This window comes from Nasonia vitripennis, chromosome 4, assembly GCF_009193385.2.
Source record: "Nasonia vitripennis strain AsymCx chromosome 4, Nvit_psr_1.1, whole genome shotgun sequence".
Lineage (NCBI taxonomy): Eukaryota > Metazoa > Arthropoda > Insecta > Hymenoptera > Pteromalidae > Nasonia > Nasonia vitripennis.
In genome coordinates, this window is record NC_045760.1 from 25591387 (window position 1) to 25606660 (window position 15274).

The following is a 15274-nucleotide window of genomic DNA, read 5'->3' on the forward strand; positions in this document are numbered from 1 at the left end:
CCGACATGCGAAGTCCAGTCAACCCTCCAGTCAATCACACAAGTTCACCCTAAATTTTGTATATGAGCGGCAGCGTTCAAAAACCTACTCACATACAATTTTCCACCCTTGTAAATTATAATTTCATTTATTAATATTTTACTTACTTTTTTGCTGTTGAAGTGAAATCAAAGTTTACTGGATAGTAAACTTCTTCCTTCTTGTGTAGTTTGTAGAATTTATAGTTATTTAAATATACTCGAAAAATTAAATTTTTAAACTTCACTTTATTTAATTTGAAATACTAAATTTATTTGAAAACTTAAAGTTATTTTACAAAAAAAAGAAATCACGCTTTAGCCACCACGGCTTAAAAGGTAGAACAACTTAATATGAAATACAGGAGCAGCCACCTCGACTGGTCTCCTTGCATTAACTGAGCTTTCCTCCGCACGCTTTTCCTCGTTTCACCCTCGCGTCCTTTTCCCTTTCCTACCCGATTTTTCCAACAGGCCCATCCCTTTGGGTCTGCGTCAGCGCCCTCTATATCGGTCATCGACCTATAGCATCGCGTCCTTCCGCTTGGTTCCCGCCTCTTCCGGTCCTCTTCCGCACCCTTTGTCCCTCCCACACTACTCTTAGCCTTGCCGATTTTTCGTTAGATGGCCCTCTCTGTACCGTTTTCAATTTTTCTACGCGTTATTTATAATATGTTTGTAAAATTTATATTTTGTAATAATATATTCTGCCTGTATAATATATTCATTATAATATTCTGCCTGCTATTTTTAACTAATTTTGTATAACATTCATTTTTTAATTGAAATCAAATCGTAAAATCTGCACGGATAAATAATCATTTTACGCCGTGGTCGCCAACTTTTTATCTAACATAATAAATCTATGTAACTATTAAACTAAAAACTAATCATAAAATTTGTACGAGTATTATTTTAAATTTTACTCCGCGAACACGTGCTCTTACTCTTGAACTAAATAAAATATGCACAGCTGTAGCTTAGTATTTTCAGCTGTCCATAATTTACATGAATTTAAATCTTCTACATTATTTAATATAAATATTCTACTTCAAAAATAAAAATTTTATCCACGGCTTCGTGTTCTACGGCGTAACATAAGCATAGTAAACAAAATTTCTCCAGACATTTCTGGGTTTTTCCCAGCTGCGCACAAATTTTGTGGTAGGGCCGCTGCCCGCCGCACCGATCCCAATCGCTATGCCCACGCTCGCTCTTAATGGCCCGGACTGTCTAACTGCGCTGTCCGGACGCTCGCTTATCTACGGTAAACACAAACACATTTTTTTTTTAAATGCGCGCAGCTGCGCACACTTTATTTTATTTAATATTTTTTTGTTTTTTAAAATTAGGCTATGACGTAACAATACTTACTTCTTACTGAACTAACTGTACAAGATGACTACAACGTGTGAATACTAAACAATGTTCAAAAATAACATGCTGCAATGTCCAGAAGAAAACGTTTATATTGTGGACATTCAAGGGTTTCAAAGAATTGCCGTGGATACTTTTAGTTTTAAGGAAATCAGTTTTCTTAACTTGAAAAAAACTGCTTTTCCAACTGTATATCTCTTTAAGTCACCAATGCCTTGGGAAGATCTAACAGAGGAAGAAAAATGCATGATACACTGGCTAGAAAAAAGTTACCATGGAATCGAATGGAATTCTGGTGATATCGATACCATCGACTTAAGCATGTTTTAGAAATCTGTACGCAAGGTGTTCAAAAGCTATTTATCAAGGGGGAGCAGAAAGCACAGTGGATAAAAAATTATTTACCAAATGCGTAAGTATTTATAATATATCTTAATGTTTTATTAATTTATACTTTGAAAGTATAAATACTATTTACTAAATACTAAAAAAAAAACGTATTTACTAAATAATTTTCCACTATTTTCAGTTTAATCTCAAATGTTGAAGATCTCGGATGTCCATCACTTGAGAATTTTATATTATTATAAATTGCTAATCGAGGAACGTGATGTCCTCTATTATGCGTGGCGGGATTTTGGGTTGGGATGGACCTGCCTCTGTTTTGTGCAATGATGACGGTGCTACTTTCCCTCGAGATGCCGTTGCTGCTGCCTTCGGTGGAGCAGGTGCATTTTCCTTCCCCTTGCTGCGATCCAGCCTCAGCAAGCCTCGCTTTGACGAATGGGCATGATCCTTATTATCATGAAGAGGCGCTTTTACATCTGAAACAAAATAAATATAAACATAGTTAATTTTATGATTTTAATATTACAAAAAAAAATGATTTAAAAAAATATTTATTTATAATTTACCTGCATTGAACAGCGAGGAAATCGAAAGAGGAACTCTAACGTCTTTCTTGACTTCTGTAACCAAAAAGAAATAACAATAAATTTTTTTTACAAAACTAAAAAAATCATACGTATACTATTTCATGTGCTTAAGCGGTCGGCAAGTATAATTTTTTTTCGTCTGCTGTGCGGATGTGAAATGACACTTCCCGGCCACTGACACGTAAAATTTATATTTAAAAATATATTTATCACTCACCCGTATTAGAATGCGTTGAAGGCTTTTCTGATTTTTTCATCTCATCACAAGGCTTTTTTATTTGACCTTCTGCTTTATCCTTCGCTTTCCTTTTTCTGCCACTGTCGTTACTGTTGCTGTTGCTGTTGCTCTTGCTCTTGCTCTTGCCGATGCTCATTTGCTCTAGTTTAGGCAAACTCGCACGGACCAACGATTTTTCAGGCCAAAACGTGCTACTCGATCCTCGTTTCTTCGACTTTACACTTGAACTCGAGTTTGAACTCGAGCTCGATGAGCTTGAACTCGAGCTGGAACTCGAGCTTGAACTCGAACGTGAGCGAGAGCCCCTTCTCGGACTTGCACTTGAAACGGGATGGTTAGGACTGCCTGTCGGATACAAATTTTGCATCGCAGCCATTGGAGGTATCGGTGGCACTGCAAAAAAGAATAAAATAAGACTATAAAAATATGACACGAAAAATAAGACTGCATAAAAAAAATAAAAGAATCATACAACAATTATATACAATACCTCAATATTTAATTAAAAAAAAATCAACTTACATGAGTCTATGGCGTCTAGCGTCCATGCTGCGTGGTCCAACATCATCATTAGAGTTGGTGCGTTAGATATCAGCGTCCTTATGCGCTCCCGCATATTACGCAGACCACTTTGCCTTGGAAGAGCCATCCTGTCTGTTACTAATTTTCACTGGGTTAAGAAAAATCGGAGAAGATTCTTGAACTGACGCTCTGCAGCAACACCCGTGGTATTTATTTAGAAAAGCACGGCTCTCCCTTTCCTTAACTTTTTGTGAAAATCATATGATTGGAGGAAAACTTTCCTCCTGAATTCTCAAAAACACATCCCTTGCTTTTAGTGCTTTTAGCCAATCCTAGGCGAGTCAGTAAAATTTTTTCCTCCCATATCCTAAAAAAAATACGCCTCCACACATTTGACCAATAAGACAAAAAGTATTCATTGGTGACAAATAGAAAAAAAAGGTCCATACCTGCCAAGGGGCCGGTGCGCGCAGTCAGTGGCCCTCCTATTGTCATCGATCTATGTATACCGGTGCAAGGATCTTCTGCGCGCAGTCAATGGGGAGGCTACTTCTTTTGTAATCTATACACATTCACCTGCACACTTTAGTCTGCGGAAATCTATAGTTTCGATTGTAAAAATGTGTGAGATTTTTGGTTTCCTATGAAAAGAGAGAAAATTCTCATCTTCGTAGTTACCTATGAGGCGTGCCTCTAAACTTATTGATTATCTTGTAAGGATATATTGACCAGCATTAGCTTCTATTGACCTATACACTTCTCTCACGCAAATGATGCACCTTACTGCGAGGATTCGAAATTTTATTTCTTTTTCCCATATAAATCCCAATCTTTTCACTTTCATGAGAAACGTGACTACACCTTTCTTAAAAAAAAGTAGTGGGTTGCATACATGTAAATTTCCACCACGCATTCTATCTTAGAATAATATAGCAGGATAGCTCCTCCTTTCCCTCTCTTCTCACACCAGAAAAAAAGAAAAACTGACCAATAGATTTTTCCGATCAGATGAAAAAAAAGAGGTGGGAGTCGAACGCTTACGATTTCTCAATCAAATGGAGAGAGGGATGATCAAGAAAAGGGCCTACAGGAGTAGGGACAACTTATATGGGGCTTATAGGCGGAGTTTTTCCTTATATATTGAGCGTGTGAGAATAAATCTGTTCATTTTAAATACTTACTTCTTACTGAACTAACTCTACAAGATGACTACAACGTGTGAATACTAAACAATGTTCAAAAATAACATGCTGCAATGTCCAGAAGAAAACGTTTATATTGTGGACATTCAAGGGTTTCAAAGAATTGCCGTGGATACTTTTATTTTTAAGGAAATCAGTTTTCTTAACTTGAAAAAACTGCTTTTCCAACTGTATATCTCTTTAAGTCACCAATGCCACGGGAAGATCTAACAGAGGAAGAAAAATGCATGATACACTGGCTAGAAAAAAGTTACCATGGAATCGAATGGAATTCTGGTGATATTCTTCTGAAGGTTCTGCCGCAGCCGAGGATCGTCAGAGCTGCGAAGGTTCTGCCGCAACCGAGGATCGTCAGAGCTGCGAAGGTTCTGATGCCGCCGGGGATCTTCGATGCTCCTCAGCCGCCTGGGATCGTCGAGGATTGACATTGTCAACTGTCGACGAACGGCCAGGTTGCCGTGAGCTCGCCTTAGCGTTCTCCGCTGAAGAGCTTTGCGATTTGCTGTATAACTTGCAAATCAGCATTAGACGGCAGTGGCGGCACTGTAACGCAGAGAAAAAAATCAAATTAAAAGCAGAAATGAACAATTTTTTGCGCATTAATATACAAAAAAAATTATACTTACACCTTTCCATTACCTCCATCAACCGGGAGACGTACTCCAGCATAGTCAATAGAGTCGGTGCTGGACACCAGCCAACGTATGCGCTCCTGGGCGACTCGAATACTACTTCTTCTGGAACTCGACTTCTTCGTTGCCATCTTGATCTTTCTTCAAACTTGTGAAATTGAAAAATCGATGACTGAACTGACTGCAGTTAGCACTGGGACTATTTATACCCAAATTTTAACTTGCTCTTTCTATGACTCTCCTACAAAAATCCTCTGATTGGTGAAATTTTTCCTCCCTAATTCTACAACTCTCCTGGAAAAGTTCTCCGATTGGTTGAGTTCCTCTTTCCACAACCTTCTTGAAAAATCCTCTGATTGGTGAAAATTTTTCCTCCCTAATTCTCAAAACGCGACAGTTTGTGCACACCCCCGCTAAAAAAAAAATGTACACTGCTTATCTTTATAAACGCGCAGAAACACTCTTCGACTAATCCACGACCTTTTCTTGACCGAGAAAATTTCTAAGACCCTTCCTATAGGCTTGTGATTGAATATCTGCGCGCAGACTCCGTAATGGCTTGTGTACACATTTTTAGACTCAAGCGCGCAGGTGTACAATTTTTTTCGCTCCATCTACTTATCAGTTCGGCCAAACGCATTTTCTTTATCATCCCGTATACCTTTGAGAAAATTTCTAGACGCCGGACGTCGTAATGGCTTGTGTACATAAAAAACAAGGTCCAAGCCATTAGGGTGTTCATAAGGCCTATTAGATCGTGTACATCTCCGAGCTCGCTGCAGGCCCTTTTCGATTTCACATCCATCCGAGCGAGAAAAAAAGCCCTATCAGATCGTGTGTATCTCTGAAAAAAAGGCTGCCCCTTCCACTAAAAAAAAGTAGCCAATAGCTTTTCTTTGTAGGCGGTGAAAAATCTACAAATTCAGACTTGTATAGGGAAGGGAATTGAAAGAGGTGGGAAACCATCCCACTCTTTCTATCATTGGTTACTAAAACACATGAGAAAGGGAAACATATCCCACTCTTTTCATCTCGGGTACTAGAACACGTAAGAGAACGCTATAAACATTCCAAAACATAAGGGAGAGTGGGAAGAACTATTCCCTCTCTTTCATCAGGTATTAAAACACTCTGAGAGGAGAGGGAATGTTTTAGTACGCGTGAGAGAGGGAAACTATCCCACTCCTTCATCGCTACATATTACATTTTTATTATAAATATTTATCATATTCTTTGTTACAGATGAAACTTGTTGTTTTATCTTTCTTTTTATGCGAGTTTGCCTACCTAACAGACTCTACAGATGTCCAGAGGGAATCTGGTCAGGATTCGTGTCCCTGCCTGCAAACGTTTTCCTTTCCTTTTCGTGGTAGTCCAAATTAATAATTAAAAAGCTTACCTTGCGTTTATTAGTTGAAGACGTTCCTAGATGGCTCACTCTTCCTTCTTATATTTTCCTCTTTTCTTCTTTTGGAAACTTGGAGTGAGTGGTTTGGAAAAATTTAAAATAACAAAAGGCTATGGACCAACGAATTATGTATTTTCTTCCAAAGAAATTGTACACACGTGAGTGAATCTCTTAAATTGAATCTTGGAAATAAGCGCTATTAAATCTAACTAAAACGAATTTAAATTTCAGAATAAAATCTGATCAAAAATCGAAGTGTCCGCCGGCTTCTGCGCCCGATCACGGAGTGAGAGAGAGCAGCGTGGCTTGAGGGCGCTCGGAAGTGGTTCCCGCGGACCTCCCACGTCGCCGCCAGCTTACTTCCCCTCAGCCGCGTTACAATGTCGACGCTTGTTTCACTCCTTAGGCCTTACAACTAGTTGCGCGCCGAAACGGCAACGTAGCTCCACACGTGCGCCTCTAGCCGTCGGCGGGAAAGTTGTTTGGATCAGCAAGATTCTTATCCACTTGATACTTTTGTGTCCTTGAGTCTCGCTGTACCTTTATACGTGTGGAACTTTCTCAAAGCCACACTTGAAATTATTATTTCAAATGTGGATTCAGAAAGTTGTCACGTAACAGTAAATAATAAAGTAAAACTGTTTAACGAATTGAATTTACACATGTAATGTAGAAACACCACCCAATAATGACCGCAAACCATAGAATTTTTCTGCTGAAGGCATTTAGTGTTCCATTTATAAGCCTGCTATTTTTTCTAATAGCGTTACAATGATAGCGCTATATCGGCGGGTTTCTTCAAACACAATCTCAAAGTAACGCTCACTGAATTCGTTTGGTAGTGTAACATCCAAAGATGCTACCGGGCTTATTTAATTACTACACCTTTAGCCTACACTTTCGTGCAATAGCTGGGTGCTTTGAATGCTTGTTAAAAAAATAATAGGAATGAAATGAAAGTAAAACTTTTAGAAAATGACCCGGGGTTAATCGGATCTAAATTCTAAAAGTTAGAGAAAAGGGATAAATGACCCGGTGTTATTCGGTTCATTTATCCAAGCGATAGTTATAGAAAGGAATAGAAAAGTTAGGATAGTAAAAATAGATTCTTACTTACTTTTTGCCGCTGGCTGCTTCTTTGGTACTAACGTGAAGGGATGAAGGCTCTTGGTAAAAATAACAACAGAACACTCACAAATTCAATTAAATCTACTTTATATTTTATATTTAAAATACAACCGTGCGTACTTAGCGCAAATCTAAAACTACGCGTACAAGCGCGTGGATCTACTATCGCGTACAAGCGCAAATCTAAAACTACCGAGCTTACTTAGAGCCGGGACCGGAGTGTCGAACTAGAATGATGTTTCGCAGCACGAAGGGCCTAGAGTCCTCCCTTCCCGATGTTGTTGGGGTCGCATTCCGCCTAGATGCCGAAAATTAGCGAGTGAGAGAAGCCGTTATATTTGAGCTTTCCCTCACTTCCTCTCCTCTATGACTGTGGTTCGCCTATACGCCGCTTTCGATGTGCACGCCAATTTATATAAAATTTCCCAAGCATTTTATTTATCATTAATAAAAGTTGAGCAGAGTATTGTATAAATATTTCAATATTATAATTTTAATGCTTGTGAAATTTTCTACAAATCGATACCAAACAACTATATCTAAAACTTAGTAATAAAGCTCTTCTGCGCGTTAGTTTAAGAAAATATTATAAATAAATGAATTTACTCTTGAATTTACTAATAAAATTTATACATTTCATTCGTTTACAGCCTCAATATTTATTCTAACTCCTTTTTTATTTTTAAAATTTAATAAATTAGCAATGCATCGTTATAACAACCGTAGCTTCACACCGACCGATTATTATAACTCTGCAAAATGACATACTTTAATATAATGACATACTTAATTACGGTCGCTCAAGACGCTGCCGATATCTTAGGCAAACGCAGCTGCTCGTCATAAAATTGCGCTTGGTCCGTCACTCCGAAAACTTTCTCGTGCCGAATAATGCACAGAAAAACTTTACTATTGCTATTGTAGTGCGTCCGCTGATGCCTCTCGCCGATGCGCGCAAGAGGTTTACAATAGGGCTACCTGTCCCTCGCTTTCTCTCTTCAGGCCCGCATCTCCGAATTTGCTCTGGACGAGCGTCACATACGCATTTATGTTTTAAAAATTTTTTTAAATATTGAAAAATTTGCACGACGTGACAGCGTTGTTGAACATTATCACGAATATAATCTTCTATCAGAGCGATACACATGTTAATGTTATAAGTATGATCACGAAGTCGCTCAACATGCGCGTTAATGCAGCCAGCGATACATTTTAGACCTTCGAATGTGATTTGCTGCACAACTATAGATGGTAACTGAATTTTCATTTTCTTACTACCAAACTAATGAACAGGTCTCGTTGAACTGTAGGTCAAAAGTCCTCCGACAAGCGAAGTCCAGTCAACCCTCCAGGCAACTCGACAAGTTCTCCCAAAATATATTTGTAAAATAAGCGGCAGCGTTCAAAGCCTGTTCACTTTACAAATTCCCAAACCTTTTGATATTTATTAATTAACTTATATGATTTTTACTTACTTTTCTTTTTGTAGATTGCAGCGAATTCAGAGTTTACTGGATTGTAAACTCCTTCCTTCCTTTTGGATTTGAAAATTTGGTTAAAATGAATGAAACTTTACTCTGTTGATTTGATTGCTCTTCAATATTCTGTTTATTTTAAAAAGAAAAAACTTGGACAAATTCTTATTCTGAACACAGCCACCACGGCTTTCCCAGATAACAGCACGTGCTGTCTCCACCGAGACTTGTTGTGCCGCACGGCGTGCTGTCCGTGTGCCGTCTCTGTGCTATCAAGCGGGGACATCTGGCGGGCGTTTTTTTGCAGAGCATGCTCTTGACGTGCCGCACGTCGTGCTGTCACTGTGCCGTCCAGTTGCTGTCTCGACCTAGGCGTCTGTACGCGACGGCACAGAGACTGCACAGCGACAGCACGCGTGCCGCGTGCTCAGAATGTTGCATTATTAATAATTATGGACTTTAATTAGTAAAGAGCATACATTTATTACTTTTTTTATTCTCTCCAAACCGAATTACATTTAAACATTATTTTATTACATAATTCTAATTATTAGCGATGATTATTAGGTGCAATTGTGCATCAAATTGTAAGAAGAGTTGTGGCTCAGAGGCTAGAGCTTCGGACTTCTGATCCAAAGATCGTGAGTTCCAGCCCTACACCCGGCAGATTTTTTTTTCTTACATAAAATTTTTTTTATACTATATAACAAAATTTATTAATTATTTATGATGTAGATGCTTAGTTATGCGTTCTAACTAATTTTTATTTGGCATTATTTTTATATGCGATAAAATCGCTCCCCGCCGGTAGCGTTTTCTGCTGGCACAGAGACGGCACAGAGACGGCACGTCGTGCTGTCTCGCCGTGCCGTCACGTGCCGTCTCTGTGCTGCGGCAGCTGGACGTCACGTGCTGTCGTGGATGCCGCCATCTCGTGCCGTCACGGGGACGTCTCTGTGCCGACACGTTGTTATCTGCAGGGTTTGAAATACAAAATTTTAATACTTATATGTTGCTTGGGAGCAGCCACCTCAGCTGAACTCCTCGACGAGACTCTCATACAGACAGAACTTTTCTTCCCTTCGACCCCGCGTCGCATCTTTTCCATAGGCCCATCCCTTTGGGTCCGCATCTGCGCCCTCTATATCGGTCATAGACCTATTGGATCGGTGCTTTTCGCTTGGCTACCGCCTCTTCAGATCTTTTTCCGCTCCACCTTTGCTATTTTCCTAGCCTTGCCGATTTCCCGCGAGATGGCCCTCCCTGTACCATTTTCAACTTTTCTATTTGTTATTTTATAATAATTTGTAGATTTTACATTTTTGCTTATATAATATAATAAATATCAACTATGATTTTAATTTACTATTGCAATAAATTTAAATTTATTATAACTTAATATTTTTAAATTTCAAATTTTATTATAATATTCTATTATTATTTAAACTTGATATTATTATTATAACCTAGCTGCTATTTCGAACTAGTTTATTATAAACTATCTATTTAACTAAAAACATATCGTAAAACCTGTGCGAGTATAAATTTCTTTCTACGCCACGAATACAAATTCTACTTTATCTTTGAAATAAATAAAATATGCACAGTTGCAACTTAATACTTTTCAACTGTCCATACTTTATATGAATCTAAATTTTTATTTTATATATTATAAATATTCTACTTTTAAAATTTATAATTTGCTTTGCACGGCTTCACATTCTGTGCCGCAAAGATTCTAAAACCTGAGGCGCCAGATTGTCGCTCGCAATTTCCCCAGATACTTTGTTTTTTTCCGGCTGTGCACAAATTCTACGATAGGGCCGCTGCCCGCCGTATATACCGATCCCGATCGCTGTACCTACGCGCGCTCTTAATGGCTATTTCTTCGGACTGCCTAATTGCACTGTCCGGACGCTCGCCTGTTCTTAAGCTCTACGGAAAATATAATTTTTTTTGTCATACAGCTGCGTCGTTGTTTTATTTTATTTAAATTTTTATTATTTTCTTATTTAACCTATGCGCTCTCGCAATCAGAGAACGGCGAAGCATGCCTGAACGGGAAACTATTTTCTCTCTCTTTTAATATTTGACACAATCGCTCTAATAAGACGTGACTCTACGTTGTGGTGTCTTAATAAATCTCGGTGCAATAGTTGGTTTTGATAACTTAAGAGAGAACGAATGTGGGTTTAGTATATTCGGATTTTCAGTGATGTAAATAGGACGTTAGCATTTCATCCGCAGTATAAGTTCAGAGAGAGAGAAAGAGAGAGAGAGAGAGAGAGAGAGAGAGAGAGAGTGTGTGTATCTGTCTAGCTTATATTGAGTATTATGCCGACACCTACCTTTTATAGTCCTTGCTTCTGCTTCTTCGAATGCACTGCGTCTGCTCGTCCTTGGTGAAGGTGCCGGAAATACGATCGAATTATGTGACGAGAGGGATGTCGGAACAAAGGTTTGAAATTAACTTCACTCACGATTCGTACCGTAATAATTCAGTTTATTCGATTAATTAACCTGTTTCGCGAAATTTATGCTCTTTATAATCTTCGATGCTTCGCAATCACAAGTAAAATCGATGGTTTACAATATTAACTTTAAACCTTTTAGATTCCGAGAGACGATTGATTCGGGATACGGTGTAAGACAATCTGTGGGAGCTGATTTCCAATTTAAGCGCGATTTCTTTTAAGTTCCTTATTTCGAGAACTTCTAAATTAATTTTATTAAAATGATTCTAAGTCGGACGCGAATCTTAGTTTACGTAGAACCGTCTCGAAGATCGTACTAACGTGTAGTGTAGAATTGCTGGGCCCTTTTATATCATGTAGTCGCTTTTGTGATAAGCAGGTGTGTAGGTGAGACAGAGGTGTGTGATGGCTTCTTTAGCGGAGAGGTCCAATCAAAAGGCTTAGTTCCTCTGTGTCGTCATTTTCGTGAGCTCGCTATCACACGTACATAGGGTCTAATCCCCTTCCTATGCCATTTCCCCGCTTGTGCATTTCTTATGCTTATTATTCTTGGAAATTAGGTTCCTGTTGCTAGCCGGCTTCTCCTCTTTTGGTTGTTATTTGTCATTCCGAGTCGTGTCGTGCCCTGCTTTGAGGTATGCGACTGCTTGTTTGCACAGCTGTAGAGTGCTGGTGGCTACTTGCTTGATTCTTGTTTTACGTTGAAGAATATTCGCAGCTCATGTCGCTTTTATTTGAGTGCGTATATATGGCCGTTTGGTTTTCTGTAATCAGGCCACATCTCTTCTTCGTTTGCTAGGCGGGCTTTGGAAGACTTCTGGCTCGTGGCTGGTGCAGGGCGTTACGCCTTTCCGCGTGTGTGTGTGTGTGTGTTAGTGCGCCTCTTGTAGATGTTTGTGTGTGCGTTTCTTGTAGCTTGTAGTGTTTGGTTTATGATGCTGTGATTTGGGGATTCGCGCTCTTATTAATAGTTTTGTTGTTGATTATTCAATTTGGTTATCGTTAGTTTCGATAAAGTCTCTCTCGATTTCGTTGTCTCTCGTCTTCTCGCGTTTCTGTGTAATGTATTCGTAGTGCATTCTATTGAGTTTAAGTGAGTCATCATGTTCTCTGACTCTATGCTATTCGGTCTCTTCTTCGCTATTATAGCGGAGGTTGGAACGGCGGGGCGTATTTGACATTCTGACTCTCTTGACTGAAGAAGACCCGACAGTGACCAGAATGGGAGGCTCGCCGCTTCCGTACTGCAACTTATTATCTCTATTACCCTTATTCTTTATCACTCTCATTGTCTGACTTGAGGTTTCCTCGATTGCAGTCACTGGAAGGGTAGTATCGACGTATAAGAATAAGAAATTGCAAGTGATTTTTTTCTGTTCCCTAAATAAATTTTCCTTACTTAAAATTATAGACTCAAATAGTAAGCAACATTCTCATATACCTGCTCGGGGTCTGCTGAACGAGGGTGTATTGCGTACGAGGTGGCAAGCAGTAGCATAATTGTATATACATTTGTCCGCAAAGGTCACATAGCCTACGCTTCTTTCTCTTGGTCAGTAAATTAAGTCTAACAGAGCGCAGACAAAAATCCTTTTTCTTCTTTACACCCGCTCGGGGGGCCTGTTGCGCGTGGGACTATTGCGCGCAAGGGTAAATAGCATTCAAATATCGCTTTGACTCGTGAAAACATTTTTCTAAAAAAGGGCCAGCAGTGTATTTATTCTTAAAGAGCGCTGAAAAATGCACCTACTGTATGAGAAGGCTTTCTTTTGCGCACAGGAAATACATTGTGCACACTTTCCCTGAGAACGAGACAAGCCTGTTTTTTCCTTAGATTCTATTACTTTAGAAAATACGAAGGGCTGTTCTTTCCCTCTCTCCTCAGAAAACAGCCAATAGATTTTCTTCTGATCTAGAGCGAGGGCCGTCCATAAGGCTCTGTGTTAAGGTTACTGGCTCACTTTGAGAGTGGGGTGAATTGTCGGTCGCTAAGGGCGGGAAAGGAGGGATCGAAAAATCCCTCCATCTAAAATACTTTGAGAGGGGGATGAATTCTCGGTTGCTAGGGGAGGGAAGAGAGGGATCGACAATCCCTCCATCTAAAATACACACCTCGGATTCTGGAACACTTTGAGAAGGGAGGGGGTGTTCTAGAACCCGTGTGTTCCAGTATGCCTATAGCCTATCTACTTGTATATTAGTAGGCGCTGAGCAGAAATGGGCTTCAATTACGCTACGCTCTGCTGCTGCTCGCATAGAATCAGCATCCAGCAGAATGTAATCTAATCCTGGAGAATACCTAAGATTATCCTGAAAAAAATGAAAGAATTATTAATTAAAAAATATATATATTAACATAATTTTTTTTTAATTATTTTTACCTCATGCATTGCGTTATTTGTAATGCCTCCTGCAGACTGCCCTATTGAGTCAAATTTTCTCTGTAACAAATAAGTAATGATTAACACCAGATAAAATAACATTATTAATAATAAATCATCAATTTGAGATAGAGAGATCATTACCTCGTATATTGCGTCATTGGTAATGTCTTTTGCAGACTGCCATAGCAAGTCCATGTTTTTCTGTAACAAATATATAATAATTAATAATATATAAAATAACATTATTAATAATAAATTATTAGAGAGAGAGAGAGAGAGAGAGAGAGAGAGAGAGAATGTTATTGATGTGTAGAATTTGCAGCACTTGTATAAAACTTTTAGCACTATATCGATGTTACTGCACTGACAGTCGCGGTCTGAATGGTATCCGTCTGCAGGACTACCTCAAAAGATTCCTTGCGCTGGACCCTTATGTTTGAACTAATTATCTTAAGCCTTATCTATCTATGGATCGAAGAATTCGGAAAACACGTGACACAAAATATCGCAGCATTACATTTAAAAAATACTTATATCACCTGGTTGAATTTTAAGTAAATTGATTTTAATTAAAATTATTTATACCTGTACATTATAATAATCCTTGCTCTCAGAACAACTAACAGAATTCCACTATAAACGCGTATGATTCTTTGACAGACTAACCCTTTTCTAACCCTTGTGCTCTAACTTAAATACTTTAAAAATACTAGAGAGAGGGGGTAATTTTCGCATGCATGCGAAAAATCAAAGTATTTTAACGCGTTGTTAGTATAGAGTGGGGACAATGCAAATATATAGAAATGTGTCGGGGAAGTGGAATCTCCACTGCGAAGAATCTCCTGCTATCTCTGCGGGAATATCTTCGTAGAGCACATCGGAGGTAAAAAGTCATAAGTGCATAGAGGGAAACAGAGGGTCAGTTGCGACATTGCGCTTCGCTATTATGCGTGTGGGGGCATAGGAAACGCGTGTAAAAGTGCGAGAGTGAGGGTAACACTGCTTTCCTCTAGGCTGCAGTGGTGCGCTATCTTTTCTGAGGGTATACTGCGCTTTAATATAGAGAGGTTGCAAGAGAAGGATCAGTGGCGACATTACGCTTTGCTATTATGCGTGTGTGAATCTAGCTTGAAAAGCTTTTGTAGCGGAGAGGGTACAAGTTCCATAGATATTTAAGCAATGCTCTACTCCGTAGTGAGTTACATTTTCCTTTGGATATTAAAGTAGTGGTCTACTCTATACTGAGTTAAATTTTACAGCAGTACAATACTAACCTCTATTTTGGTGAGTATATTATAATTAATATCCTTATTAGCATTTAAATTTAGAAAATTTATATATATATATATATATATATATATATATATATATATATACATTTTCTAAATTTAAATGCTCATAAGGATATTAATTATAATATCGACGCTCCTAACAAAGACTGGCACCACTCAGCTAACTGCTAACTACATTATTTTTATTTAC

General features: G+C 38.8%; 1 protein-coding gene and 2 long non-coding RNA genes across 3 annotated transcripts; 1 reads left to right on the forward strand and 2 right to left on the reverse strand.

The window, feature by feature from the left end:
- The first annotated feature begins 288 nt into the window (after window positions 1-288).
- Window positions 289-2527, forward strand: LOC116417452. Its single transcript, XR_004227695.2, has 3 exons — window positions 289-1284; window positions 1370-1806; window positions 1924-2527. It is a non-coding gene; the product is annotated as an uncharacterized LOC116417452 (long non-coding RNA).
- On the reverse strand, window positions 1960-4804 carry LOC103317259 (suppressor protein SRP40-like). Its single transcript, XM_008214642.4, has 4 exons — window positions 3090-4804; window positions 2547-2960; window positions 2309-2362; window positions 1960-2218 (listed from the first exon to the last, which is right to left on the reverse strand). The coding sequence occupies exons 1-4, from the start codon at window positions 3214-3216 to the stop codon at window positions 1989-1991; spliced, it is 825 nt and encodes a 274-aa protein (XP_008212864.3). The 5' UTR covers window positions 3217-4804; the 3' UTR covers window positions 1960-1988.
- Window positions 4805-12429: 7625 nt separating this feature from the next.
- LOC116417453 lies at window positions 12430-13993 on the reverse strand. Its single transcript, XR_004227696.1, has 2 exons — window positions 13934-13993; window positions 12430-13849 (listed from the first exon to the last, which is right to left on the reverse strand). It is a non-coding gene; the product is annotated as an uncharacterized LOC116417453 (long non-coding RNA).
- Window positions 13994-15274: the final 1281 nt, after the last annotated feature.